At 48.9% G+C, this 26,557-nt stretch overlaps 3 protein-coding genes across 12 annotated transcripts; 1 reads left to right on the top strand and 2 right to left on the bottom strand.

Moving 5' to 3' along the window:
- Positions 1-147: 147 nt before the first annotated feature.
- On the top strand, positions 148-24,903 carry LOC118503857. Of its 10 annotated transcripts, none has more exons than XM_036037573.1 (9): positions 148-293; positions 2,544-3,037; positions 8,082-13,921; positions 15,704-16,462; positions 16,940-17,568; positions 17,708-19,270; positions 19,348-19,794; positions 22,125-22,365; positions 22,543-24,903. In XM_036037573.1, the coding sequence occupies exons 3-9, from the start codon at positions 8,098-8,100 to the stop codon at positions 23,238-23,240; spliced, it is 10,161 nt and encodes a 3,386-aa protein (XP_035893466.1). In that variant the 5' UTR covers positions 148-293; positions 2,544-3,037; positions 8,082-8,097; the 3' UTR covers positions 23,241-24,903. The 10 variants fall into 10 exon arrangements, 9 of the variants coding, with proteins under 9 accessions (XP_035893466.1, XP_035893470.1, XP_035893464.1 ...); XR_004905224.1 differs by lacking the exon at positions 148-293 and adding an exon at positions 300-524 and having other exon boundaries at positions 22,125-22,468; positions 22,543-22,680; XM_036037577.1 differs by lacking the exon at positions 148-293 and adding an exon at positions 300-524 and having other exon boundaries at positions 22,508-22,667.
- On the bottom strand, positions 24,615-26,527 carry LOC118503865 (phosphopantothenoylcysteine decarboxylase). Its single transcript, XM_036037599.1, has 2 exons — positions 26,249-26,527; positions 24,615-25,970 (listed from the first exon to the last, which is right to left on the bottom strand). The coding sequence occupies exon 2, from the start codon at positions 25,611-25,613 to the stop codon at positions 25,041-25,043; it is 573 nt and encodes a 190-aa protein (XP_035893492.1). The 5' UTR covers positions 25,614-25,970; positions 26,249-26,527; the 3' UTR covers positions 24,615-25,040.
- Positions 24,992-25,970, bottom strand: LOC118503867 (cytochrome c oxidase assembly protein COX19). The gene has a single exon (XM_036037605.1). It carries the CDS (start codon positions 25,946-25,948, stop codon positions 25,682-25,684), a length of 267 nt encoding a protein of 88 aa, XP_035893498.1. The 5' UTR covers positions 25,949-25,970; the 3' UTR covers positions 24,992-25,681.
- Positions 26,528-26,557: the final 30 nt, after the last annotated feature.

Below are 26,557 nucleotides of genomic sequence, written 5' to 3'. Positions count from 1 at the left end.
GCGAGGAGCATGCTCGCGCAGTACAAATGAATTGTTTTTATGTTTAATTGCATAAATTTGTAATTTTTAGTGTCCCTGGGCTAGAAAATTACACATGTTCTGTTTCTTAAATTATATTATGATAAAAAAATGATATTTTATCAAGTAGACAGGCTTGAGAATCCGTACTATTAAATTCATCTGATGGTGGTGTAGCGTGTAATCACCACTTCAGCATCGACTGTGTCTGGCGTGCTTGTTTCTCTAGAATTTAGTGCCAGAGATTCTAGCGGACACTTGTTTGGGAAACATATGTAAGCCACTCGGCATATTCCAAAAGAAATTAAGGAAAGATAACCACAAAAGCAACGGAAAAACTTGGAAAACTGCCCTGCTTGTGCTGCGGCGCGACGATTTTGCGTACTGTCAAACGGCGCATTTGACATTCACGCTGTTAAAGGAAAACTGGTCAGAAAGAATCGAAGCGATGAAAAAACACGCAGAAAAGTGAAGGTGGTTCTGCAGAACGAGTGTGTTCATAGTTGGTAATAGGCATTTTTCATTCTGCTTCTTGTTTCCCCGAAACGATCGTGATAATCGTGATGTGAAGCTTTGGGTGAAGAAAAAGCGAACGAGTTAGTGTTGCGTGTGCATTGTGTAGAGAATAATTGAGCTTTTCGGGAAGTGAGGGTCCGGACGGGATATGGGCTGGTTGGTATGTTAAGCTGCGGGAAGCGTGCGTCGGTAGCTTGCACATTATGGTGATTTTCGGAAGAAACGAACGAGTTGGTGCATTTTGGTCTGCGGGCTGAATGAAGTGGTCGTCAAGCATTACCATGGAAAAGCAATTTATTTTGCATCAAATGCAAAATTAAATCGCTTCCATTGCTAGCAAGCTGAAACCTCACAGCCAGAAGACGGTGGTCAAAAAAGGAAGAAAATGTAATTGAACCACCGAAGCGAGCGAAAAGAAGAAGAGAAAGGGTCCGCGCATAGGCATGTGTGTTGGAGCGGTGTGCTTGCCCTCGGGAGGGTGTGTGTGTTTGGGCAAAGGGGCGGGCGGGGAGACGGAAAACGGTGCAAAACGGATCGATGCGCGTGCCAAAGGTAGAGAAAGCAGGGAAGCAGCAGCAGGATCCATTGCCCTGGAGGGCACCCGACACGGGAAGGGAAGATGGCGAGCAGCGAGATTTGCAAATACAATTCGCGCCGTCCTGAAGAGGGGTGGCACACGCCAACAAAGAAAAAAGAAAACAATGAAATGTCGTAAAAAGTTCCGTATAAAGAACTCGAAATTTGCTCTCAAAATCAATTCGCGCTTGCAATGTTTTCAGAAGCACCCGACAAAGTAGCGTAATACAAAGAAACAAGCGAGAGAGCGGATGGTGTTTGTAGAGCAAGAGCGAGATCGCACGTCAGGCAAGCCTGTGTGCGTGTGCGTTGGTATGTGAAGGAAGCTCGGGAGAGTGGTGTGGAAAAAAGGGAAAAATCGTTCAGTGTGTGTATTAGTGTGTGTGCGAGTGTGGCCCTAGTATATGTGTGTGTGCGTGTTATTAGAAGCGGAAAATATGATTGTTTGAAGAGAACATTCGATGCTCGTGCTTTCTCTCCCTCTTTCGTTCTGTTCTGTCCGTTTCGGATTAGTGTGCGTTAATACGAATGATGATGATGATTTTTGAACAATAGGTGTTCCTGCTCGCTCGCTCGTTCTCTTTCTACGCTGATGGCGTTTTTGGAATCACTTCCAAATTCACGTTTATTCCAATTCTTTTCTGTAATTTGTGATGCGTTTTGGGTAGAATGGCGCTGCCACCGAATCTTTCCTGGTCATTCAAGAAGAATTAATTGCAATTCGTGTTGCAAAGGGTCAGTGTGAGGAAAATGTGTGTTGTTTGTGATTGAAGGAAGCGAAATGATGAAATTAGAGTAGAATATTTCTTTTATTCCTACTCGAATTAGTCGTCAGGCGTTGTAGTGGTGCTATTACTATGTTAATACAATTCGTATGCAGCAAACGACAAGAGCGATAGAGAGAGAGAACGAGAAAGAGCATTGCGCGTATTGTGTAGCTGGTGGTGTTGGTGAGCTGTCGACGACGTGTTCAGCAGCGACCGTCGCTAGCTGTAGCGCAATATTATGCCATCCATCTCTAGCACACTGTGTACGCGCCCATGTGTGAGTGTGTGTGTGCGCGCGTGACAGCCAGTGTGTGCAGCGTGATTGTTTCGTCGAGTGCGTGTGTTTTCATTCTTTCCGTAGAAGAGCAAAGCGCTTGAAGTTTTATTGTTTGTTGTGTTCTTGTTTCGTCGGTGTCACCACGTAGGGTAAAAGGGCAGTGGGAGGAACATACGGGAAGTGCAAGGCAAGAGAAAAAGGAAAAGAAAGCGCACCGCTAACGGTGCCAAAAGCGTGCACACATACACTCGCAAGAGAGAGCGAGAGAGCGAGAGCAAAAAACGCAGTGAATAAAACCAAAAACAAAAGAATGGTGAAAATGATAGAATTCTTAAGATAAGCATGCAATGAACTCATAATACGACTTTTTTTTTTGTTCATTTTCAAAGAAGCAATAAGAAGTCAAACACCATTTCGTGTGTAGTTCGAGTTTGAAGCAATGAAAATGGTTCACTGCGAATGTTTCGGCCGTGTCAACATGGAAGTGTAGTGTGAAAAACAAGAGAAGCTTTTGGTGAATAACAAAGCAAAAAGGAAAAACACAGTGTGTCCGGCGTGGATGGCAGCTTCTCCGGTCATTTTCACGTTCTAGTGGGAGTTTTTCTCCGGTCGGTGAAAAACAAAGCCACCACCGCCACGCATTTCTCCCCCATCCATTCCAGTGTGTGTGTGGCGCCCGTCCGTTTGTGTCCCGATTGCTGTGGAGTCCATCCTGCCGGTGGAGGAGTGAGGAGGGAGCGCGTGTGTGTGTGTGTGCGTGTACCTCCCACCCGTTGGATTTTCTTTCTTCTGTCTGTCCGACCCCAACAACCGTAGCGCTGGGCCAATGTTCTGCGGTCGTCGTGGACGGTGTTTCACTACTACCATCACCATTACTTCGCTGGTAAGTTGTGTGTGGCGTTTTGTGTTGTTGTCACTTTGTTGCCGCGTCATTTCTACTACTCCTGTGGCATTGCATATGTTCCACGGCTTCCTATGGTTTTTTACAGCGTTTTGGAACATCGAACGGGAAATGAAGGGCCAGTGATGATGGGTTGGGGCTGGAAAAAGCTGGCCGTGGCTTGCTTTGATTTTAAATATGCTTTTGAGCTAACTTTGTGTTACACATGTTTAAAACGGTGATTGGCTGGAAATTGTCCTGTTCTGAGGAATTGCGCAAGAAAATAGTTGGAAGAGATTGTTCGTCGCCATTAGATTAACTTTGACATACTTTGTCCTCAGATGGTCCCATTTGCTGTGATGTCTTGTTTATCCAGTCTATTTAAAATGTTTTTCAATCCATCCAACAAGTGCCTTCTTGTTTAAAACAATAAGCTATATTTCATATGACACACACGATCCAAGTAATCGATGTCCTATAGTTGTTTTTTATCCCACAGTACATTGGTTTAAATATGCAGACACTTGTTTTATCATCCGAGAAACACTTTTATGAAGACCTTTTATTGTTACTAATTATTATTCAACAAGACAAATGCTTGTCCAGATACTGTTCAAAATGGAGCTATTGATTTATGAAACCTCTCTTATTAAGTTAATATATTTGGATTTTTTTCGCAAAATTTCTCCAATTCTTAAATTATTAAACATGTGCTTGGTTGCATTGTTAAAAGCGTCATTTAATTTCCCCCCCCGTTTCCAATGGACATGCAACAAAGAACAATGGAACTAAATGCGTAAAATATATCCTAAACACGCATTCACGCACGTGGTGGCACACACGCTCTATTTCTAATTGCGCCATTGCGTGTGTTTAAAAGAAATTTGCGTATTAGTTTTTTTTCTTCATCAAAATGTCCTGACCAGAATCTCCAGCCAGAAAGGGTCAGACAAAGGGTTTGATGAAGGTTGTACTGTTGTTTTTTTTTTTTGTATATTATTCTTGGAATTATTTAAAAGAACGACTGCCGTATTGTTTTAAAATTAAATTTAATATTTTTGTCTTGAAAAGATTGACATTTTGCGCTCAGCAACATCGTAACGTTGGCTTCCTATTGTCGAACTCGAATGTTAGAGAAAATCTGTCTAGCAGGCCTAAGCAGAGTTCGAGTCCTCCGATGTACAGAAAATGCTCTCTAGAAGATTTTGTTATCGGTTACAGCTTAGTTTTTGTCAGATTTCAACGTTTTTAAAATATAAAATTTATTACAATGAATGCGAAAGGTTACTGTCAGAATAATACAATGAGTTCTAATTTAACCTTGTGGATCCAAATCTTGCTATAAATTTGAACAACTCCGTTTTCCAAGTTTATAAAGATCAGAGGGGTTAGATTATTTATACTGTTTGGAAAGGATTTTTTAATCTAAAAAAAAAAGAAAAAGCTGTAGACGCTTCAACATGCTCTGTTTTTTGCGATGAACTCCAAAATTTTCTTGCTTATCGCAAGTCTTACGATCATTAACATAAAAGGGCATACACATTTAATAATTAGACCTAACTTAAAGATATGATACAGTTTTTTTTTTATTCATGTAGGACGGCCTGGCCGTATTGCTTGAAGACACAGTTTAACCGGTATAAAAATAACAAAATTCGTAGAGCTCGAAGCAAGACCGTTACGCTAATTGGCTCGACTGCAGTTCAAACAATTTAAGAGCCCGTAAAAATCGCTCGTTACAGTTTAACTATTGCTTCGGAACGGAAACGGGTTAACGATAGCAAATTTCTTCTTTGGCTGTTGAGCATTAAGAGTTTTTGGCCTGTTATTACTGGGCTGCCTTGACTTGATTTTACCCTGAGCTGGACTCAATCCTTACCTAAAATATCTGAACGAAAGTTGGTGTTCTTTAACCAAAAGGCAATCAAACTAAGTGTTTAGTTTCCACGTTAATTGCTAAAGTTCGTTCGAGAGTTCTCCGTGCGAAAACGGCAATACACACTTGGTAGTCTCTTTCTACCGGTTTCTTTTTTTAATTATTTTGGTTGCAATGGAACTGTAAAGGAGTTTAAATTTTTTGAAACAAAATGCTGTTTCTTCTTCAGGAAAGCAAATGATGGTAATTTGTTTCGTTTCCTTTACTTTTTTTTTCGTTTGCGCCTTACGCACGTCTGCGTCTGAGGGCGTAAAATTGGGCTCTCCTGGGAAGGAGAGGTCTTCTCGAAGGAGGAAGGCACATTGCAGTCATGTTCATGGGTGGTGGTGTTCTTCTTGGCCGTCCTTGTATATCGCCTCATGGTGGTGGCATAATGGCCGAAACGGTTACTTCCTTTTACAACACACCCGCCTTGGTTGGTTGGTAATGAACATTCTTTTGCTGGTCATGTCTTGGGATAAAAGGATTTCGTTTCGTGAGTCCTGCCGTTCTGCTATCGCTCTCTCTCTCTCTCTCTCTGTCCTTCCTTACAACCTGGCAGGTGTTTTTGTTAGGTCATTGGGACTTTCTTTACGGAAGGTTACGCTGTGATGGAACGTTTTCCATTTCTTTTCTGTATCGATAAGAAAGTTATCAGCATGGGGGAAGGAATGTTTCTCTATAGATTTTATGGTAATTTTTTTTAATGCTCTTAAGGTTAAATTGTATTGTAATGTAACCATTTTAAATTCGAAAAGAATACTTTTACATGTAAGGACTTCCCATTTGAAAATTTTCCTGCAATCTAAACATACGGCAAGGTTATTGATTGCCTGCGTTTGTAAATTGCATGATGGCGCGCTCTCCCCCGGTTTGTTCGTTCTCAAATTAATTGAATGTAGTTATTCCCATTCCTTGCTTCCCAAAAAAGTGCATACGGTTGAATCTTTAAGATAGCGAAAATAAAGCATGTGCGCGCGCACTCTCATCATGGTGCTGTTTTTTCTTTTTTATTTGGTCTAATTTATTCATCCTGCCGTCGTCTTCCTTCGGGATTGCAAGAGTAATTTTCGTACGTTGCAGTGATTCTGTTGCTTTAGTCCATCTAAAAATTTTTAATTAACGAGGAAGTCGATGGGCGTCGCAGGTTTTCCATCCTAACAATCGTTAGTTATCATTCAAACTAAACGAGTTGATAGAAATCGTTCTTAGAAGAAGGACTCATCGAGACAACAATCTTAAAACTAATGGCATACTCGAAAAAAGATGCGCTTTGCCCGAAAGTGCATTGATTGTGCACGTAGAATCTACATAGTTTTGGGTGTGTACAGAGCAAAAGTAAGCGTTAAGGAACCGTTCAAGTATTAGTATCTGTAACGGTAATGGTTATTACTGTGGCGTACCTTCAATATTCTTGTTGGCGAAAGACGAACGACGGGCGATGATCTAATAAAGCAAAGTATGCCTTGGAAAAAAAATGCTTACCATGAGAGTGAGAGAGAAAGTAGCTCTGGTTGAAGAAACAGCGAGGTTGTGTGTGTGTGTGTGTGAATGAAAGAGAAAAAAAAGAGAGCGAGAAAGAGAATGGAGGCAGGAAAACTGATGAAAATTGTGCCGATTTCCAGTGTTGCGCTCTTGCCATGTGCTGCTGTCCGCGCCTGGCATGGTGGTCAAAAGCGTATGCACAGGTGTATTTGCTTTTCAAATGCTATATGTGTGTGTGTGCGTGTAAATACAAAAATTGCAAAAGGATGTGCATCTCGCGCGCACTCGCTCCCGTATGCCGTTTTTTTTTTCTTTAAATTTTCCTCTCGAAGGTCTTCCTCACCTCATAAAGGGCGGCTTCTTAAGATGGTGTGCGTTACAAATCGCACTAAAGAAAACGGGGAAAATAAGATTCCCTCCTCAATTATCATCGCTCGGATGGATGTGTATGCGGGAGCAAGATGGTGTGAGAGTGAGAATAAATAATGCATCGTGCAAGTTACGAGTAAACTGCAATTGACTATTCGCATACACCGAAGAAGGGATATGATACACGCATACATAACACTCTCTCCTGCTTGAGAAAGTGCATCATCGCGCGCGCCCACTACACACACGCAATTGCAACGGTATGTGAGAAGCGCGTTAAACGAGACAGAAGCAAAAATGAGTGGTGGTGGTTGTGTGTGGCTCGTTCGTCGTCATCAGAATGCAGTATAAAGTTCCTTTGGACTCGTGATGTTTGCGGATCGGAGTTGCGGATTGAGCGAAATGGTGTTAAATTGATCGTAAGGATTATTAAATTAAACCGAGCAACAATGTGCGCGGAGTATGGAGAACGGTTCTTTTCACGATTCATTTACAACTGTACTGGAGGAGCCGACCATCTGCTGAGTTGTAGGAGTCCAAATGTGTAGATTCTTGACAACATGAATTCAGTCGTACTGGCTATTTCAATCAACAATAAACAGGGCTCGGGTATCGAATCTCAGCGTGGACTGTAGGCAGCGAGAAATGTAGACCAAGCAGCGAAGCGGGAAGCAAGCTGTGTAGAGATTGTCCTCCCAAATGTGTCTCCAGGATGCCCAATTTTGCACCAGAAATCCAATATGATTGCTCTTATCAGCAGTCCTTTTTCCTCACTTTTTCATCTCTCGCAATTGGGAGAAGTATTTCCTTGGCATGCTGCGATTACTCCATCCGAGAAAAGGATCTGTCCATATTGCTGTCTCTCTTCAACAACAACAAAAATTGCAGAGAGAAAAAAGCGATTATTCGAGAGGTCGTTGTGCGCCTTGCGCGCGTGTGTGTGCAACTGTGCGAAACATATTGGTATGCGTACAATCGTATACCACACACATTTGACAGTTGCGTCGAAAAGCCGGCAAACGATTGACAGTACGAATTCTTCTTAATCGTAGTGGCCATTGGTTGATTGCTGGCTGTCCGCACAACAGGGAATTGCAGATTTTGCAACATTAGTACTGAAGACGGAAATGATGAAGAAGGAGCTCAAATGCTTATAATTGTGCATTTAATATTGTTACTGTAGTCATTAATCTAAATGGGGCAATCGATTAGGTTGCTAAGTAAGATTTTTTTGTTACTTGTTCACTAAAGTTTTACATTCTGTCTGTTTCATTTTAGAAAAGTGCATCCAACAATGGAATGCGATGTGTCGCCCGTTCCATCGGTGCAGGCGAACCGTCCGACGATACAGCAGCAACACAGCATCGGTACAGTGGTGGTAACAGCGGTAGCAGCGAAAGGATCCACTAACAATGGCAATAGTAGTACTGGCAGCGGCAGCAGTACCACAACCGCATCGTCCACTACACTCATCACCTCCACCACTACTACTACGGGTACTCCGGACATCGGAACGGCCGACGGCACGGTGGCAGAGTCCACCACCATGGAACCCACGACGACGACGTCGGAAGAGGACGATGCGACACCGTCCTCGTCATCGGTGGTGGTGGTGGCCAGCGCGTCAATGGGCACTGCCGCAGAAGCCGCCGGAATCATCTCCGCACGGAAAAGTATCAGCAGCAATAATAGCAGTAACGCCGCCCGCAAGACACCACTCCACGGTTCCTCAACGGTGGTGGTACCGTCGGAACCGGTGGCGGTGATCGAAATCAGCGATCATAGTACGACGGACGACATTAGCTACCCGGAGCTGGTCTCCTGCGTCGATTCCGACCTCAACTGTGTGGTTCTGTCGGACGAGTACGATTCGTCGGTACCGCTGAGGGAAGACGATCCACTAAATGTTTCGACCGGTTCGATCGATATGCTATCGTCTTCGCAGTGCAGCACACCGGTACCACCGTCGGTCAGCGTCGTGGGAACAGCAGAGGCTATTACACCGGGTCGGACAAGGATAGCGACACCAACCATCACCACCAGCAACAGCAGCAGCAGCGCAGCAACACCGAAACACAATCACCATTTGCGGCGAAATCTGCCCCGAATGGCGGCGACCAGTAGACAGCAGACGGCGGCGAAACAACCGCAATCGGGTGCGGGCAGTCGGGGCGGTGCCTCGTCGTCGGAAAAACGTCAGCTTCGGCAGACAACGTCGGACGGGAGTAGTTCCGGTGGTGCTGCGTCAACGATGCGTGAGGTGCTTGCATCGATCCCGGGGTTTAGCATAAAGCCGAGGCGGCGCACGAACAAGAAGCTGTCCACCGCGGCCCAGCTCGAACAGACGCGCGAAGGTTGCGTCGATCTGGAAACGCCGGACTCGATTCTGATCCACACGAATCTGCGCGCCCTGTTGAACAGGGAAACGTTTCAGCTGCTGCCACCGCTGTATCAGTACAAACTCGTCCAGCTGCTGCCGCCCGTCGATCGGCCAACGCTACCCGAAGCATCCCAGTGCGAGCGTAACGGCATCCGGTTGAATCCGTCCGGCTTGAACAACGAATTCTTTGCCCGCGCCTGCCACGAATGGCGGGACCGGTTAGCGGAGGGTGAATTTACACCGGAGGCACAGCTAAAGATACGCTCGGAGGCGGAGCGCGAAAAGAGCAAGCTCGATCCGTGGAAGCTGAAACACTTCGAACCGATGTGGGGTGATAGGAAGTATGCGTCGGCGTTTTTCGGAGCGGCAGGCACGGTGGCAAATCCAACACCACCGACACCACCACCACCACCACCACCACCACCGACGGTAGAAGAACAGCAGGTGCTGGTACAGTCTTCACAACCACCCGTATTAGCTGTAGCACCGGCGCACCAACACCAATCGATACCGGTACAGCTACCGGTACATGCTCCCGTGGCCGTGAGCTGCTCGACAGCTCCGACCGTATCGATTGTTCCGATGTCGAAGGGTGCTACGATCGTTACTGTTGCACGACAGGCGCAGCAACCGGTAACGCTCGGGGCCCATCCGACCAAAGTTGTGCATCCCGCCGTGACAGCAAAGCTCGATCCAAGCTCCCGATCGTTAGGGAAAATGCAAGCAATCACCTTTTCCACTGCGGCCGGCGTTGTGCGACCCACGGCGAACGTTGCTAGCAGTAGTAGCATTAGTAGTAGCAGCAGCAGCAGCAACACAATCATCACGTCCTCCACCGGCACTATCATCCTTCCCTCGCGGACGACAATAACGGTCACTTCCGGCAGTGCGCCTAAAACCGGCGCTAGTGGCGGTAGTGGTGGCATGCTAAGAGGAAGTGCTGGAACCGGTGTGGCGAGCGTGGCTGCTGTACCGATCAGCAGCGGTATAACTGTGGTCCCTATTAACATCCTTACCGGAAGCGGTAGCAGTAGTATCAGTAGCAGTGGTGCAAGTAGTTCCATTAACACGAATCGACCCGCGCTTAAGACTACGATAAAGCTGCGACCAACGACAGCGATTGCTACGAGCACGACGGCGGCCGCAGCGATTGGTGAGGGCGGCAAACAGCATCCCTATGCCGTAGGTTGTTCGTCGAATGCAGCGGTTGTGATTGGAAGTTCCACGGCAGCTGTCGGAGGCACCAAACGAATTCTTCCGCCGGCTACGATGAGTGTTAGCAGTAGTAGCAATAATGGTAGCAGCAGTACCGCCATTAGCAGTACTAACTGCGTTGAGCAGAGCAGTGGCACAACCAGTTCGTTGCCGATGTCTCCGAAACGGTTCCGTACCGTGGGTGCCGTTACGCGATCGGCTTTGGCGGGCACGGGCACGCAACAGCTACCACCAGCGCAACACAATCCCCTGCCGACCACCACCTCGGCCGCGATGGCTGCCGGGTCAACGATAACGCTCGGATCTCGGCCGGTCGTTGTGAAGGTGGTGGAACCGTACCGTCCATCGGCGATGGTTCGTGCCGTCCCGATCGATCCGACGGTGATTCAGACAAGCTCAAGCTTAAAGCGAACCCGTGCACTAACGCCCGAACTCAGCAGCATCAAGATGTCGGCGAAGCGGAAAGTGGATGGCGACGATGGTGGCGGCCCGCCACAACAGCATCCGTTCAGCAGCAGCAGCAGCAGCTTGCAGCACAATAATCCGCGCCGAATGGTGGCTGTTGTAACCGGGACCGCGACTACAACCGGCGGGGGGGAAGTGAACAGCATCAGCATCGGCAGCAGTAGTAGCAGCAGCAGCAGCAGCAATGCAGCAATGTACATAAGCAGTAATAATAATAGTATCAATCGCCTTATCACCGCCACCGGCAGCCGCACCACTATGCCGGCCACCTCTACGGACAGCAGCAAATGCAGCAAAAGGAGCATCGGCAATGCTGCTGGTGGCACTAGCAATAGCAATAGTAGTAGAATCAATATTAGCTGTAGCAGCACCACTACCATTAACAGCTCAGAGGGCTTACTAATCGATCCCACCACCACAAACACCACCACAACCACCACCACCACCGCTAGCAGCCATGTCGGAGCTGGTGCTACGGCTGCTGCGGCTGCTGGGATCTTTCTGCAGTCGGGTGGCAGGAAGGGGGGACACAGACAGCAGCTGGTGGAATGTGATACACGAAAGACGGCGCCTCCGATGGATGCGACCAATCGGCTGGTGTTACTTGACGGAGGAGCGCACGAGAAACGACGACGAGGGCTGCTTCCGTACGAAGTCGTTGTTCCACCGGTGGCGGCTGTAGTTGGTGGTGGTCCGTCTAAGCGGAGAGTACCCCGCCAAGGGCTTAAACCGAACCGCAATCGGGCGGTGGCGACCACTCCAACCACAACAACGATCACGATAGTGGACGACGAGGTAGACGGGTCACCACCGGCGTTCGCGGGTCAAGCGGTCGAAGAAGATAGTCACGAGCTGGACGAAGCGGAAGAGAATCCGGAAGTGTTACGAAGAAGAATCGTAGCACCGATGGTAAATGGTGATGTGGCGGAAGTACACGAGCAGCGACGATCGTCCTCGCCGCCACTTGTCCCTTCGTCCGATATTATTCTCGAAGAAGCGATCGACTGTGGGGACGTTGCAGATAGTGGCGAACATCGGCTGAAGGGTGATTTCATCGAAGCGAACTCCTCCTCCCTGCACTTGCAGGACACGGGCGAGCAGCAGCGAGTGATGAATCTGAACCACCTGCACTCGATAAACGATACCGGTGGTACGACACAGATGATCTACGATCAAAACACCGGCCAGGTGTACAGTGTGATGTGTCTACCGCAGCCGCAGAATAACACGACGCTTGGTGCCGCCGGTGGTGGGTTAAGCCTCCGATCGCTTCCATCCTCGCTGACCGTAACGGCTTTACCGCAGCAACAGCATCCGCCCCAGCAACCGCAGCTATCGATTTCCAACGATAGTAGCAATAGTAGCAGCGTATCGACCACCGCCATGATGGCAGCGAGCGACAATCATCTGGATGGCGGGGCAGGCGGCGCCGGAGGAGGAGCAGGCGGTGCGGGAAGTTCCGGGCCGGGTTTGAGTACGTTTGAGAATGTGCTGCGCCAGAATGTGATGGATGGGTCCGAGCTGGTGATCGTTAACCATCATCAGGTACGCCCGGACCAGGAAGGTGTGATCAGTGTGAAGGAAGCAGATGAGGAGGATGAGGATGAAGAGGAGGAGGACGAGGAAGAGGGTGATGGAGAGCAGGTGCATACCACAACCACTACCACCAACACTGCCGACGAAGAGGAGGAGGAAGACGAGGAGGAGGTGGAGGATGAGGAGGAGGAAGGAGAGGAGGTGGGGGAGGAGAATGGGGAAGAAGATCCGGATGCGCATGAGCAACAGATCCTAAGGCGGCATGGGTTACAGCTGCACGAAGCATTGGCGGGGGCTTGTGAAGATGACGACGATCACCAGGCTCCAGGCGAGTGTTTTAATGGTGAAGTGATACGAACCGCCACCGGTGTAGCAGCAGCAGCAGCATCATTCGGCAACAAGCTGGGTAACTATGGGCCCGCGAACCTACAGCAACATCATCTGCACCTGCAGCAGCATCACAACAATCATCTGCACCACCGGGTGCAGGGTGCGATGGCTGGCGGAGTTGGCGGGATGATGAGCATGAATCTGACCGGCTTTCATCACGACCACGAGCTGCTGCACCAGCAGCAGCAGCAGCAACTGCAGCAGCTTCAGCATGCTACCACCACCACCAGCTCACCGTGCTCCGTGTCCTCGGAACAGCCGGAGGGGCTCATGATGATGGTGACGACTACCGCGGACGGTAACGAGGAGGACCCGGCTGCTGGACTGTCGTCGAACAGCGGCGATGTGATGGTGATGACGACGAGCAACTACTGTGATAATCTGTCCGCCGCCGACGAAGCTGACGGTGAGGACGAGGAGGAGGAAGAGGAAGAAGACGAGGGGCGACAGCTGGCCGAGGAGCACGATCAACTGCTGCTGGACGGTGGAAGTAGCGTCGGGATGGAGGAGGAAGCTGTCGGTACGATCGTGGATCAGTACGGCAATCATCACCATCCGAGTGATCTGAACCATCGTCACGGTGGTATGATGGTGCACGATGGATCGGAAGAGGAGGAGGAGGAGGAGGAAGAGGCCAGCTTCGTAATGGATCAGATGCAGCAGCAGCAGCAGTTGCAGCAACAGTTTCATCTCGCTAGTGGACAGAACCATCAGCAGCAGCTTCACAATCACCAATCGCTGGTGACGTCTTCTGGAGGTGCAGACGGAACGCAGATGCATCTGCACCCAGGAGGTGTCGGAGGAATGCTGCTGGATGGTGATGGTGCTGGCTGTGTGGAGGAGAGTTTTGAGAATGAAGATGATGTAGAGCAACATCAGCAGCAACAGGCCGAAGATGAGGCTCAAGATGGCCAACAGCTGTTGCAGCAGCACCAGACATCGGTTGTTCAACATCAGCAACAGTACACAAACAGTCACAGCCACCATCACCACCAACAGCAGCTAGTGGAGAAGTATATCGACGAGATGGACACTATCGGCGGTGGAGCAGCAAGTGTTGTCGGCGATGGAAGCGATCCTGGCGCTGGCTACGTCATGGATGCGGGCAGTGGCGAAATGATGCGGACAGAAAGTGAGTATAAATGTGGCTGACGTTTACTGAGAACTGTTACGGGCAACATTCGGTAAAGAATACTGCAGCGGTGGGGGGATGAGTTGTGGATATCATTGATTTACAGGGTGTTCGAGATAAATTTGACAGTTCCTGAGGGAATAGGAAAGTAATTTTTATCAAATTTATGTTAAATATTAAACCCGCTTCCGGAACTGCGCGCAAGCCCGGACAACCATGTCTCTGGGGATGACCGCAAACACGGCCTTTATTCTGGCCACCAGCTCCGCTTTTTGGTATTGCAGGACGCCCTGTTGGTGTCCCGCTCAACTGTGCCCCCACACAAAGTAATCCATAGGATTAAGGTCAGGGGAGCTGGGTGGCCAAACGTCGGTGCTGGTGTATCGGTCGAAATTGGCAGTGAGCCATTGGCGTGTTTTTACGGCCGTATGGCATGGTGCAGAATCCTGCTACCAAACGTGTACGGCCGCCCATTGGCCACCGTCTCAATCCACGGCTTCGCCACGGTGGCCAGCAGGTCAATGTACCCGTCAGCATTCAGCCACAGGCCCTGGAGGAAGATGTGAGGCGGCATCACGTCTCCCTCCGGCGAGACGCACCCGAACACCATCACCGTCTGAGGAAACTTCATCTGCGGCACACGGGGGCACATCAGCAGCACAGTAAGCGAGCCAGCGGTTGTTCATGTACGTTGTGCTTCTGGTCTTGACAAAAGTTCTTATCGTCAGAGAAAAACCACAGCGTGCCTGGCCGCTTTTCGCGCGTTTTTGCTGTTATGGGCTGTCCCCTACGTCGCTTGTACGACGCATACCGCAGGTCCTCATTTAACGCCACCTTGACGGTGCTCGGGGGCCACGCCAACGTCTCGCGCCAGGGGCCCGAATGCCGACGCCGGGATCGGCCGTCGCCCGCTGCTGCAATCCGGCCAGGAACGCGTCCGGGTCATTTGTTTACACTTGTTCGCACCAAGGTGTATGTATTTAGAAGGTGGATTTTTATCGATTTGACAGGGCGACATTTTAGTCGAGTTATGTCAGAGTTTGTTTACAAAAACATATGGTATGGGGCAACAAACATGAACAAACAGCCTCGATTCTCAATCCCTTGAGCAATTTCGCTAATTTATGGGTCATCTTCGCATATCAAATGTTGTTCCACAGAAGATTGACGATATTTGGTTGCATTTTTCGTCAAAAAATCGCAAGCGATGCCACCACCGGTGGACGCTGCCATCACTCTTCTCAAAACCCTTCCCCTTGATCACCACGGAACTGTTATGTCAGGTCGAGAAATGTCAATTTGCTCTAAACAACTCTACCTTCTATATCCATATACCTTGGTTCGCACAGCTTTTAGCAATCGAATGACATATCAATCATTTCGATACGTCAACTCAACCCTGAGATATAAACCCAAAGGTCAGATGTCAAATTTATCTCGAACACCCTGTATAACGTTAGGTTTATAGGGTTTGAAACGTTGGTGTTGAGGTTTGGAGCTGTAACTATTGTAGCTGCTCCGGGTGATTATTATTGCCTGATATCTCCGGAACTGAGGTTTGTCTGTTGAGAGTTGAGCAGTTGATTCTGGTTCGAAGGTCGAAGCAACAGCCGCGTCATATTCGGAGGAACATCAATTTTCTCAATGTGCAATTATTCCTGCTTACTTTTTTTCTGCCATACTAACTAAAGCTGATTTCTTCATTGTATGCACTTGGGATTAACCTTAAAACGGCGACGCTCAACCGAATATTTGCCTCCCTTCCCCCGGTTCTGAGTGTAGTTGTGGTGGAGCATAATCACGACGATCACGGGACGATAGCGTTGGAGCAGGTGGGGACTCTTAATCAAGAGGAACACGATGATGTGGGAGATGGCAGGAATGGTGCTTCCTCTTCTGTGTTTGATAATCGGTACGTCAATCAGTCGGACGACGTTGGTGGTCCGATCGTGGAAGTCGCGCACGACCCTCGGCACCACAAAGCACCGGAATTTGATGAATCCGACGATGGAAGGGGGGAGATGATCGATGAACGACGCGTCGTGGACATGCTGGAAGAGACCTGCGCCGAACGTGGGATGATACAGCAGTCCGTACCACGGGAGCATCTGCCGACACTGCTCGTACCGGTGTCGGGTGTCGCTAATGTGTCGTCACAGTCGGCCGAAAGTTCGTTTGCAGCGACGATGAGTGGTGGTGGCATGCCAGTGCTGGCCACCAAACGTACCACCATACTGGTGGTGGAAGATTGCATATCAACGAATGGGCTGCATTCCCCGTACGGGCCAGCGCCGCCATTCGCTCGGAGACGTTCGCTGAACGGTGTAGAGCACGTACTATCTTCGATGCAGAAGTACGAACCGAGGGAGGAAGACACGGATCATGATTTACCGTCGGGGAGGAATGGTAACAACGATCTTTTTCACGGTGAGGAAGAAGGTTCAGGTGCACCGGAAGTGGATGAAGATGATGGTGGAGCAGGACACGAACATAAGGGGGGCGGCGGCCATGAGGAAGTACTTGCAGCATCCTCCTGTGGTGGTAAGTTTGGTTGAGAAGTGCCAACATGCACACTCCAGTGCAGTCCACAGCGCGCGGCATCTTCTCTCTCTATTTCTCTCTCTTTCTCTCTGTGCCTTTGTCACTGTTGTTTGTGATGCGGTCTTGAACGATTTTGAAACGTTTGATTGGGATGGGGTTTTCAAAATTTTCCAAAATTCTGAACTCGGATCGGATTATCGGTTTGCGTTTCCTATTTTTTTTCTAGTGTTTTGTTGCTCTGTTTGTCTGTCTCTGTTTTATGTATTGTTTCGCTACGTTTAACAGCGAAAGGGAGCATGAAAGAAGGATATATTTGCTTGTTGTGGTTAGGTTGGTTTCGATTGGTTTGCTTTTTTTTTTGTAAATGGGAATAATGTTGCTTGTTACTGTTAAACTTCATCTATAGAATGGTTAAAATGCACGAAACCCGTCAAAGCAATGCAATTAACACAGTTTTTCACTGATCTCTCGTTTTAGATTGGCCACAGTTCAAAATAGAAATGATGGGTACAACGAAGATGATGGTAGTAGATCATCATCAGCTCGTAGATGGCAATAACAGTATTATCATTTCACCGCTCGGCACGCCAGGATCGGCCACGATGATACCCTCGCCCGGTGCAACAACACTACAGCAACAACAACAACAACAGCAACCGCAGCACCACCACCACCAACAGCAGCAGCAACAACTGCACAATTCTCAATCGCTTCATCAACACCTAACAACAGTGAATCAACAGCAACGCACGGCACTACAGCAGCCAACATCCATATCGATGGCACCGACCGCAACGCTCGTGCAGCAGATAGCGCCCCACAATCCGCTTCAGCAGCAACAGCGCCCCCCGCCGCAACAGTTGCATACATCCGGGGGCGTTAATGCGGCCACCACGACAGCAGGGATCAGTTTTTTAGCTCACCATACACAGCCCACCGTACCAACCATGACACCCGGAACAACCGTGCTAAACTCGCCACAACAACACCAACCTCCACAGCAAGGCTTAAGCATATTTCAACTGCACCCGCAGCAACAGCAACACCACAGCCCGCAGCAGCCGGTGCTAGGGTGCGGCAACAGCACGATTCAGCTGACAACAGAGGCGAGTCCGGTCATACAATTTTTATTTTCTGTTTCCGTTTATGATTTGTAGAGTGTTTATTTGCGGGATTTTCTTGTATCGTTTTATACGTATTTTTGAGGGTTTTAGTTAACAAATCGTTTCGGTGCTTTCGTTACAGATTAAGGATGGCATTCGGAACAGTATGGTGAAGACGGAACCGGGCGTTAGTTACACCACGATCCGTCAAGGTAATCAGCTCGTAACGCGCATCAAGATGGAAAATGATGATAGTCAGCAGCAGCAGCAGCAGCAACAGCAACCGACACAAACGACTCAACCAACCTTTCAGACGCAACTGCCCAAAGTGAACGTGGTGACGTCTTCGCCGCTGATATCGATCGGGCCCGGAAGCAGCAGTCAGGACAATTTGTCACGCGTGATAGAGAGTGTTGCTGGGAATTATTCATCCGCTGCCTCTCCTGTGGGTAGTCAGCAGCAGCAGCAGCAACAGCTTGTCACACACCAGCAGCAACAGCAGCAGCAGCAATTGATACAGCACGTGCAGACCGCGTCCGGGCATCAGCTACGCTACGAAATGGATCCGACCACCGTCATGCAACAGCAATCCGTGTCTCCATCGCAGCAGCAGCAACTCATTGCACAACAGCAACAGCCAAAGTTCATCATAACGTCTCGACCGCTCGGTGGTGCGGTGAATGCTGCTGGGTCTGCGCCCGGCACCAAGCTGCCCCTTACTGTGCAGGCCGCCACCAATGTGCTACCTCATATGCAGAGTCCGCAACAGTTTATCCAAGCGCAGGACCAGCAGATGCAGCTTGCAACTCAACCCACCGTACCGCCGCTACAGAAACCGATCCAGCTGCAGAAGATTATTATGGCAACGTCAGCGATTAGCCAGCAGCAGCCGCAGCAGCAGCAGCAAAGACCCCGATTGCCTCTACAGCAGCGTACACAGTACAGTGTGCAAGCTATTCCCCAGCAGCAGCAGCAGCAGCAGCAGCAGCAACAGCAACCGCAGCAGTTCCAGCAAGCACCAAAGGTACCGCCACAAGCTGCTACACCTCCAACCCAATCGCAGCAGCGCTTTCAGCAGAAATATGTGACGAACCAGCTGATACGTGGCCAGAATGCGTTTCTCATGAACAATGTGCACCATCTGCAACAGCAAACGCAACAGCAGCAGGTCGCAGGTACGGTTGGAGCGAATGTGATCGTTGGAGCGACGAGCATCAACCGAGGTAAACGATCGAACGATGTTGGTGGCGGCTCGTCCACCGGACCGCATGCTGCTACAAACTCGACCGGTAATGGTAGTGGCAGTAGCAGCGGATCCAGCTCATCGTCCAGCGGCAGTAAGCAGCGAGGTGGACGCACGAGCAGCTCACGGTTACCGCCCGGTGCGGTGAATCTTGAGCGCAGCTACCAGATCTGCCAGGCCGTAATACAGAACAGTCCGAACAGGCATCAGCTGAAGGCGCAGCTAAAGTCACCGCAAGCGTTTCTGGCCGCTTCAAACTCTAATTCGAACAGCAGCATTAGCAGCATCGGTAGCACGGGGAGCAGTAGCAGCAGCAGCAGTAGCAGTAGTAGTAGCAGCAGTAGCAGCGGTGTCTCTGCGAGCAGTATTATTGGCAACAATACCAAAGAGGATGCGAACAGCAACAGCAGTGGCAACGGTAGCAGTGCCTTTGGTGGAGTGTTGGGTATTGGAGGAAATAAGGTAAGCGCCATCCCCCTTTTAAACGGTGACCGGTGCAGTGTTAAAGATCTGCTTCTTTCGCATTCTACCTCTCTCAGATGTCCCGTTTGGTGAACTCGTCGAAGCGCACCGTCTCGGCCGGCGGCGTTCGACCGCATTCGTCCATCGTTGTGCGGCAGGTGAATGCGTCAGGTGGGTCTGCCGCCGCCGCTACATCCGCTTCGTCGGGTCAGTCAAACCCAATCAGTATTATCGCGGCCGCACAATCACAGCACCACCAGCAGCAGCTCCATGCTCTCGCCGGTGATCAGCAGCAGCTTGGTCAGATCATCAGCGTGAGTGCTGCTCCAACGATCGTGCATGCTGCGGGTGCTGCTTCCGTCGCTGGTAATAACAGCGGGGCTAATGCGCATTCTGGCGGTGCGGGTGGTGCTGGGAACTTTGCTGCTGGCGGGAAGTATTTGCTGGTACAGCGTACAGCAGCGGCCCACATCGGGGAGATTGTAACGCCACGGGCAGCCAGTGCACCACCGACACACAATCAGGTAACTGGTTCTTTGTTAAACTTCTACCCCGTTAAGAAGATCCTCAACTGAAAGGTCTAGGTCCTGAGCGAGTTTTTCGTTCAAATAATACTTCTGGCGAAGATATATCTGGTTAAACACTGACCCAGATCTCCATATTTATTAGCTGCAGCAGGTTCCTATGAACTCGGTGAGCAATCTCGTCTGAGCCGTAAAGAGTGCTCTGCGCATGCCCGCGCCTTCTTTACCGCTGTTGCACTGCTTGGAATGCGCACGGCTTTTCCATGTGATGCAGCCACATCTGGTATTGTCCCCGAACCGGGTGGTGGTGGGAGTTTGGTGTTGCCATAGCTCATAGATCATTCTGCCATTCGGTCGGAGTACTTTACTTACTTACTTATCAGGCGCTACAACCGCTTTGCGGTCTTGGCCTGCTGCAACAATCCTCGATACCGCTCACGGTTCAGCGCCGTCGTCTGCCAATCCGTTATCCCGGCCGTTCTGGCGGACGCATCAACGCCATCACTCCATCTTAATTTGGGCCTACCACGCCTCCTCTGTCCTTGTGGACGGCCTAAAAGGACTTTACGGGCTGGGTCGTCCGGTGTCATTCTCATCACGTGACCAGCCCACCGGAGCCTGGCGAGTCTAATGCGCTGTACGATAGTGAGATCATCGTACAGCTCGTAGAGCTCGTCATTGTAGCGGCTCCTCCATTGTCCTTCCACACATACGGGGCCAAAAATCCTTCTGAGCATCTTCCTCTCGAACGCGGCTAAGAGGGCTTCGTCAGTTTTGGACAGAGTCCATGTCTCAGAGGCGTATGTGAGTACTGGGACTATAAATGTTCTGTAAAGTCCCAGCTTCGTCCGTCGTGACAGGTATTTAGAGTGGAGAAGTTTCCTCAGGCTGTAGTATAACCGGTTGGCAGCCAGCACCCGTGCGCGTAACTCAACATCAATGTTGTTGTCGGTGCTGACTTTTGACCCCAGATAGGTGAAGTTTTGGACGACTTCGAAGGTGCGGTCACCTATCTGTACATCACCCCTGCGTAAATCAGTGTTTGTTAGCAGGGCCGCTGGTGGTGCCACCATCATTTTGGTTTTCGCCTCGTTAATCTCCAACCCGAGGTTCTGTGCCGCACGCTCGATCCTTTGATAAGCTTCTGCTACATAGGAGAGCCTCAAACCAATGATGTCTATGTCATCAGCGTATGCCAGGATCTGGATTGACTTATAGAAGATGGTCCCCGAAGTTTCCACCTCTGAGTCACGGATGGCTCTCTCTAGCGCCAGGTTGAAGAGGAGACAGGCGAGCCCATCTCCCTGGCGCAGGCCCTTGGTGGTAGCAAAGGGCCCTGAGAGTTTTCCATCCACCTTCACCTGGCATGTGATGTTGGCCATTGTCATTCGTACAAGCCTGGTAAGCTTGGCCGGGATTCCAAAAGAGCTCATTGCGTCGTACAGTTTTACCCTGGCTATGCTGTCATAGGCGGCTTTGAAATCAATGAAGAGATGGTAGGAGTGGAGCTGTTGCTCCGCCATCTTCTCCAAGATTTGCCGCATCGTGAAGATCTGGTCAGTGGTTGATTTTCCGTTTCGGAATCCTCTCTGATAGTTTCCGACTATCTCTTCAACGAATGGGACAAGTCGATCTTGTAAGATTAGGGAGAAGATCTTGTAGGCGGTATTCAACACCGTAATACCCCTGTAGTTGCTGCACTCTAGCCTATCTCCCTTCTTGTATATAGGATAGATGATGCCAAGATTCCAATCACAAGGCATCGATTCGCTATCCCATACCTCAGTAATAATTTGATGAATTTCCTGTTCGAGTGCTGCACCACCGTTTTTGATCAGTTCGGCTACTATTCCGTCGGTGCCTGGTGCCTTGTTGTTCTTGAGCCGACGGATGGCCATTCGTGTTTCATCTATGCTAGGTGGCAGTAGCATGATATCATCTGCTAGTGGAGCCTCTAGCTGTTCGTTGAACTGATCATTTAGCAATTCATCAAAGTACTGAGCCCATCGCGAGAGGACCTCTGGCTGGTAACTGACCAGATCCCCATCCTTATTCCGACAGCAGGTCACCTTAGGTCGAAAGTTATTTCGGCGACCTGCTATCTCCTGGTAAAACTTTCTTCCTGGTCCGTAACGAACTCTGATTTCTTGAGATGATTTCGTCGCAGTACTTTAGACATTAGTTAATTGTCCTCTGCAGCTACAACACGTGATCTATCTGGCCTCTGTAGAAGTCTTGTTCCAAATTAAATTTAAGAACACAATTTATTTGTTCAAAAAAGGCATATGACTAACATAAAAAAACCCATGCCCGCTCTTTTCCATCAACAGATACAACTTCACCACGTTCCTGCACCGCCGCAGCAACAGCAACCGCCGCTCCACAATCCACAAATGGCCACCGTGCAGCAGCAACAGCTATCACACCAGGTGCAGCATCATATGCAGCAACAGCAGCACCAGTTGCAGCAACAGCAGCAGCAGCAGCAGCTAGCGGTCGGTGCGAACGCCGTTGCGCCCGCCACCACCAGCCTACAGGCGGCAATCACCCGCCGAATACCGTCCACCCACGGTGAGTATTACCCGCCGGGAGGTGGTGGTGTACTTCGGTGAGCGTGAACGATGTGCGTGTCGGTGTGGGGGTGGGTGGGTGGCGTGTGTGTGTGGTTGAGTTGGTTCGTTCTTTTCCGATCTTATTTGATGAAGCATATCAGGCTGGTCCTTCCTCTAATATCCCTCCTGTGTACAGTGAATACTACTACCACCACCACCGACACCATCTCCTACGGTCAGGAGGAGGATACGCATCCGATCGATCCAACGGTAGCGGCGGACACGGTGGCAGCGCCGCCGCCATCGTCCGATGGTGCTGAAGAAGAAGGTACGATGGCGGATGATGACACGGGTGATGCCGATGCACACCAACAGGAGCAGCAGCAGCAGCAGCAGTACTATCAGCAGGAAGGAGGAGAACTTTTGGACGCCGGTGCTGCTGCGCACGAGACAATGAACGGACAGGCAATAGAATATGCTGTCGAAGGGAACGAACATCAGCATCACTTTGCGGAACAGTTGATCGGTGGTCAGCATATCGCACAATCACACAACGATAGAATGGCCCTAGACGACGGTGTGGATGTGGTCGTTGATGGATTCATCAATCATGATGATGCAGGAGGCAATCATCATCACACCGCTACAACCGCAGAGCCACCACACCAGGACATGGCCAACGGTACCGACGCGTCCTGTTCACCGCAGCTCGAGACGGACGACTACGATGACGATGATCGGGACGACGGTACGGCAGACCCAGCAGCCGGGGAGGAGGACGACGAGTGTTCCTGCTCGCTCAATGCGATGGTCATCTGCCAGCAGTGTGGTGCCTTCTGCCACGATGACTGCATCAGTGCAACGAAACTGTGCGTGTCCTGCGTGGTACGCTAGGTGTTGTGGGGGTAGGAGATGTAGCCCGGTTTGAGGCCATCGGTAAGGAACTTCTTTGGAACATCTACACACACACACACAGCTTCAGGAAAGTGTGGTTGAGCAAGAAAAGGACAGGGAATACATAATACGGTTTTTTCTTCCAAATTTTGAATTTTTAACGAGCAAGCAAAACTGAATTTAAGTTTGCTTTTACGCAATTATTACGGTGCTTTCGGAACAGGGGACAGTAGTTAGTGGAAGCTGTAGTGGTGGCACCTTGCGTAATTTTCTGTACACAATGCCTTGCGTGAAAGGCATGTCCGGTCTCTGGTAAAAAAGGGAAGAATTTACTTGAATTATCGACATCATGAAGATAAGAAGATTTTTTGCTTGTTTTGTCCTTTGTTTTTGTATAGTTTGTATAGAAGAGGAGCATATCAACAGGAAGTGAGGAATCGGGACCCCGACCGAAGTAGATGAGGTTCAACATTTCCGCGCTAGAGAGAGAGAGAGAGAGAGAGCGATTCACGATTGGTCCGCTTAAATAATTTCGTTCTCTAGAAGATGACGAGTTTTCGCGCACACCGTAATGAACTCAAAGATTAATGGAAAAAAGTGTAATGCAAAGAAGACTTTCGCGTACTTTTTTCCCTCCCTTTCGCTTTCGTATAATGTATTTATTATGTTAATTATTACTGGTTTATTTTATTAGTTCCGTATCGCTCGTTGATGATGATGATGAAGGGATTGAATTTTACTCCTAATTTTCTCCTACTGGCTCATTATGGCACGGACCTATGTGATCACATCCTCTGGAGAAAGGAAGCGAAAATGTGGGTGTGGTGGGTAGGGACACGGGGGTGCGAGAGGAGGGAGGGATACGCTATTGTCGTTGATATATGTATATCTTCTTCAGTTAATGTTTTGCAAAGTTAATGCTACGCCCCGTCATACACACACACACACAAACACACTCATCCCCCCCCCCCCTTTGTATGATAGTAGGAAAATTGTGTTTCCATGTACATTTTATCCATTAAAAAAAAAAAGAAAAACTCACATCATGAATCTTCTTTGCGCTAGTTTGCCGGGGGAAATAATGCAAAACGCGGGAAGATTAATCATTTGTTTAGAATAACTTAAAGATACGATTAATCTAGGGACGCAGTAGTGGTTAGAAGAGCAAAACAGCAAAACGAAAAAAAAGGAAACACAAAGACAAGAAAACGGCTAACGAGAGAGAGAGAGAGCGAGCGATGATTGCTGAAAACCTGTGGTGCACAGTGATAAAGCAATTTAGGAACAGGAAAATAAGCAGCGGGCGGCGCTCATTTGCACAAAAAAAACGATGGAAAAGAAAAGAAAAGCCGAGAGATTAGAGAAAGAAGATGTTGCAAATAATGCTAACGACAAAGTAAGGTAATTTATTATCACACTACTGTGAAAAAAAAACAAACACAGCAGAAGAAGCCACACACAAACGATACAACAGCTAAAACTGACACAATAAGCAGAGAAGCAAAAGAGAGCAGCAAACTGATAATAAAACTCGTGCGAAAAGTATGAACAAAACAAAACGAAGCAAGAAAAACACATAAAGTGAAAACAACGGGGAGAAGAAAAGCTACATTTGTGGTAGCACGATAAGAAGAGATTCATAAAGAAAATATGTAAAAACGAACACATTGTTGTGAACCACATTTCGAATTGAATCAACGAACAGAAATGAAAGAACCGCGGTGACACGAACTCAGCAGCACGTTGGAATGTTTCGGTGTGTAAGTTTGAATGCATTTCTCTATCTGTATGTTAAAACAATCATCCCTGTTCTAGTAACGTTTCGCGGACCGTACTAACGATCGTGTCTACCTCGGCCATCGCTCCCAGTCCCGTATCACCGCACATGAGCGTTTTCGCGATGCACGGTATCTCCCGGTGGCCCCATGATTTAAGCGTCGCTATCTGCGCTCCCGTAATCGGATGGTCCCACATGCGCGTGTTCATGGCCGGACAGAAGAGTAACGGTTTCGCCGGATCCCAGGCCCGGGTGGTGCAGAGCAACAGATTGTCACACAACCCGTTGGCCATCTTCGCTAGGCTGTTAGCATCGAGTGGTGCAATCACCAGCAGATCGGCCCATTTTCCGAGCTCGATGTGTAGTACCGGGTCACCGCGCTTCTGCCAGCTGGTCCACTCTTCCTCGTCGGTGTGTAGGGTGACCGTACCGGGAAGCTCATCGGGGGTGAAGAAATGCCGCGCACGTTCGGTTACTATGACGTGTACTTGCAGCTCAAAATCGACCAACTGAAGTAGCTTTTCCACAAGCAGGGGAAGCTTGATCGTTGCCACACTGCCGGTACATCCGACGAGAATGTTTTTCTTCACTTTCATTGTGTGTGTGTGTGTGTGTTTTTGATGATTTGTTGGGGGAATATTTACACGGTGATTGAAGGGTTGAACTAGGATTGTTCTGGTTTCCTCTTTTCCGACTCACTGTAACCTAGCTTGGCAAAGTCTTCCTTTGCCATCAGGTCGTTATCCATACGGCACTGCAGATAGGCTTTCGATTCCTCCCGGCATGCAGAATTATCGTCGGCGTTTTCGCGCAAACAGCGCATATAGAACAGCATCAGCTTGCGGCACTGGCCGCCGTGATCCAGCGGGAAGCTTCCCTTATCCGGTGCAGTTGGAATGAACTTTTTCTGCCCAAATGTCATAGACGTCATCGTTACGGTGCAGGAACAAGTGCTGGAATTGAAATTAAAAGCAGATTTAAAGAAATATTGAGAATGAAGTAAAGAAGGAGAAGAATGGCAATACGGAATGGGTTGTTGTGAGACACCCTGTGGCTGAGGTTTGTTTTGGGTTATTTTCTGTGCCATGAGGAGTACAATTTCTACAGCATTTTTTTACATGAAATTAAGCATTTTATGTTGATAAAAGCGTTGCCAATAACGGTAAAGGGTTAGAGGGAAACGAAAGGTATAAAACAAAAGATGAGAAAGCATTAATAAGTATTTACTTACATCGTGTTGCCCAATCGCTGGCAATGTTACATAAATTTCATGACTTTTTCTATGTTTGTAGTTGGATTCGGTTGATTTACAGCAAATTTAACTAAAGTAACGCTTCACCGCCCACCCCAAGATGCTTAACTATCGCAAAAACCAGTTTCAAGAACGAATTTACACAAATCTCTTATTTTACTCACTGCAGCACACCACCGAAACGATTGCAACGCGGGATATTTTGTGGGGATGCTGTGACGGCCGAAAATATCCCTGTTTGACGCGCGAGAGGGAGCAAGAGCGAAAAAACCCGACGGAGTGAAAGAG

Source organism: Anopheles stephensi, chromosome 2 (genome assembly GCF_013141755.1).
Source record: "Anopheles stephensi strain Indian chromosome 2, UCI_ANSTEP_V1.0, whole genome shotgun sequence".
Lineage (NCBI taxonomy): Eukaryota > Metazoa > Arthropoda > Insecta > Diptera > Culicidae > Anopheles > Anopheles stephensi.
Note: the sequence above shows the minus strand (reverse complement) of the source record. Positions and strands in the feature narration are given on the sequence as shown.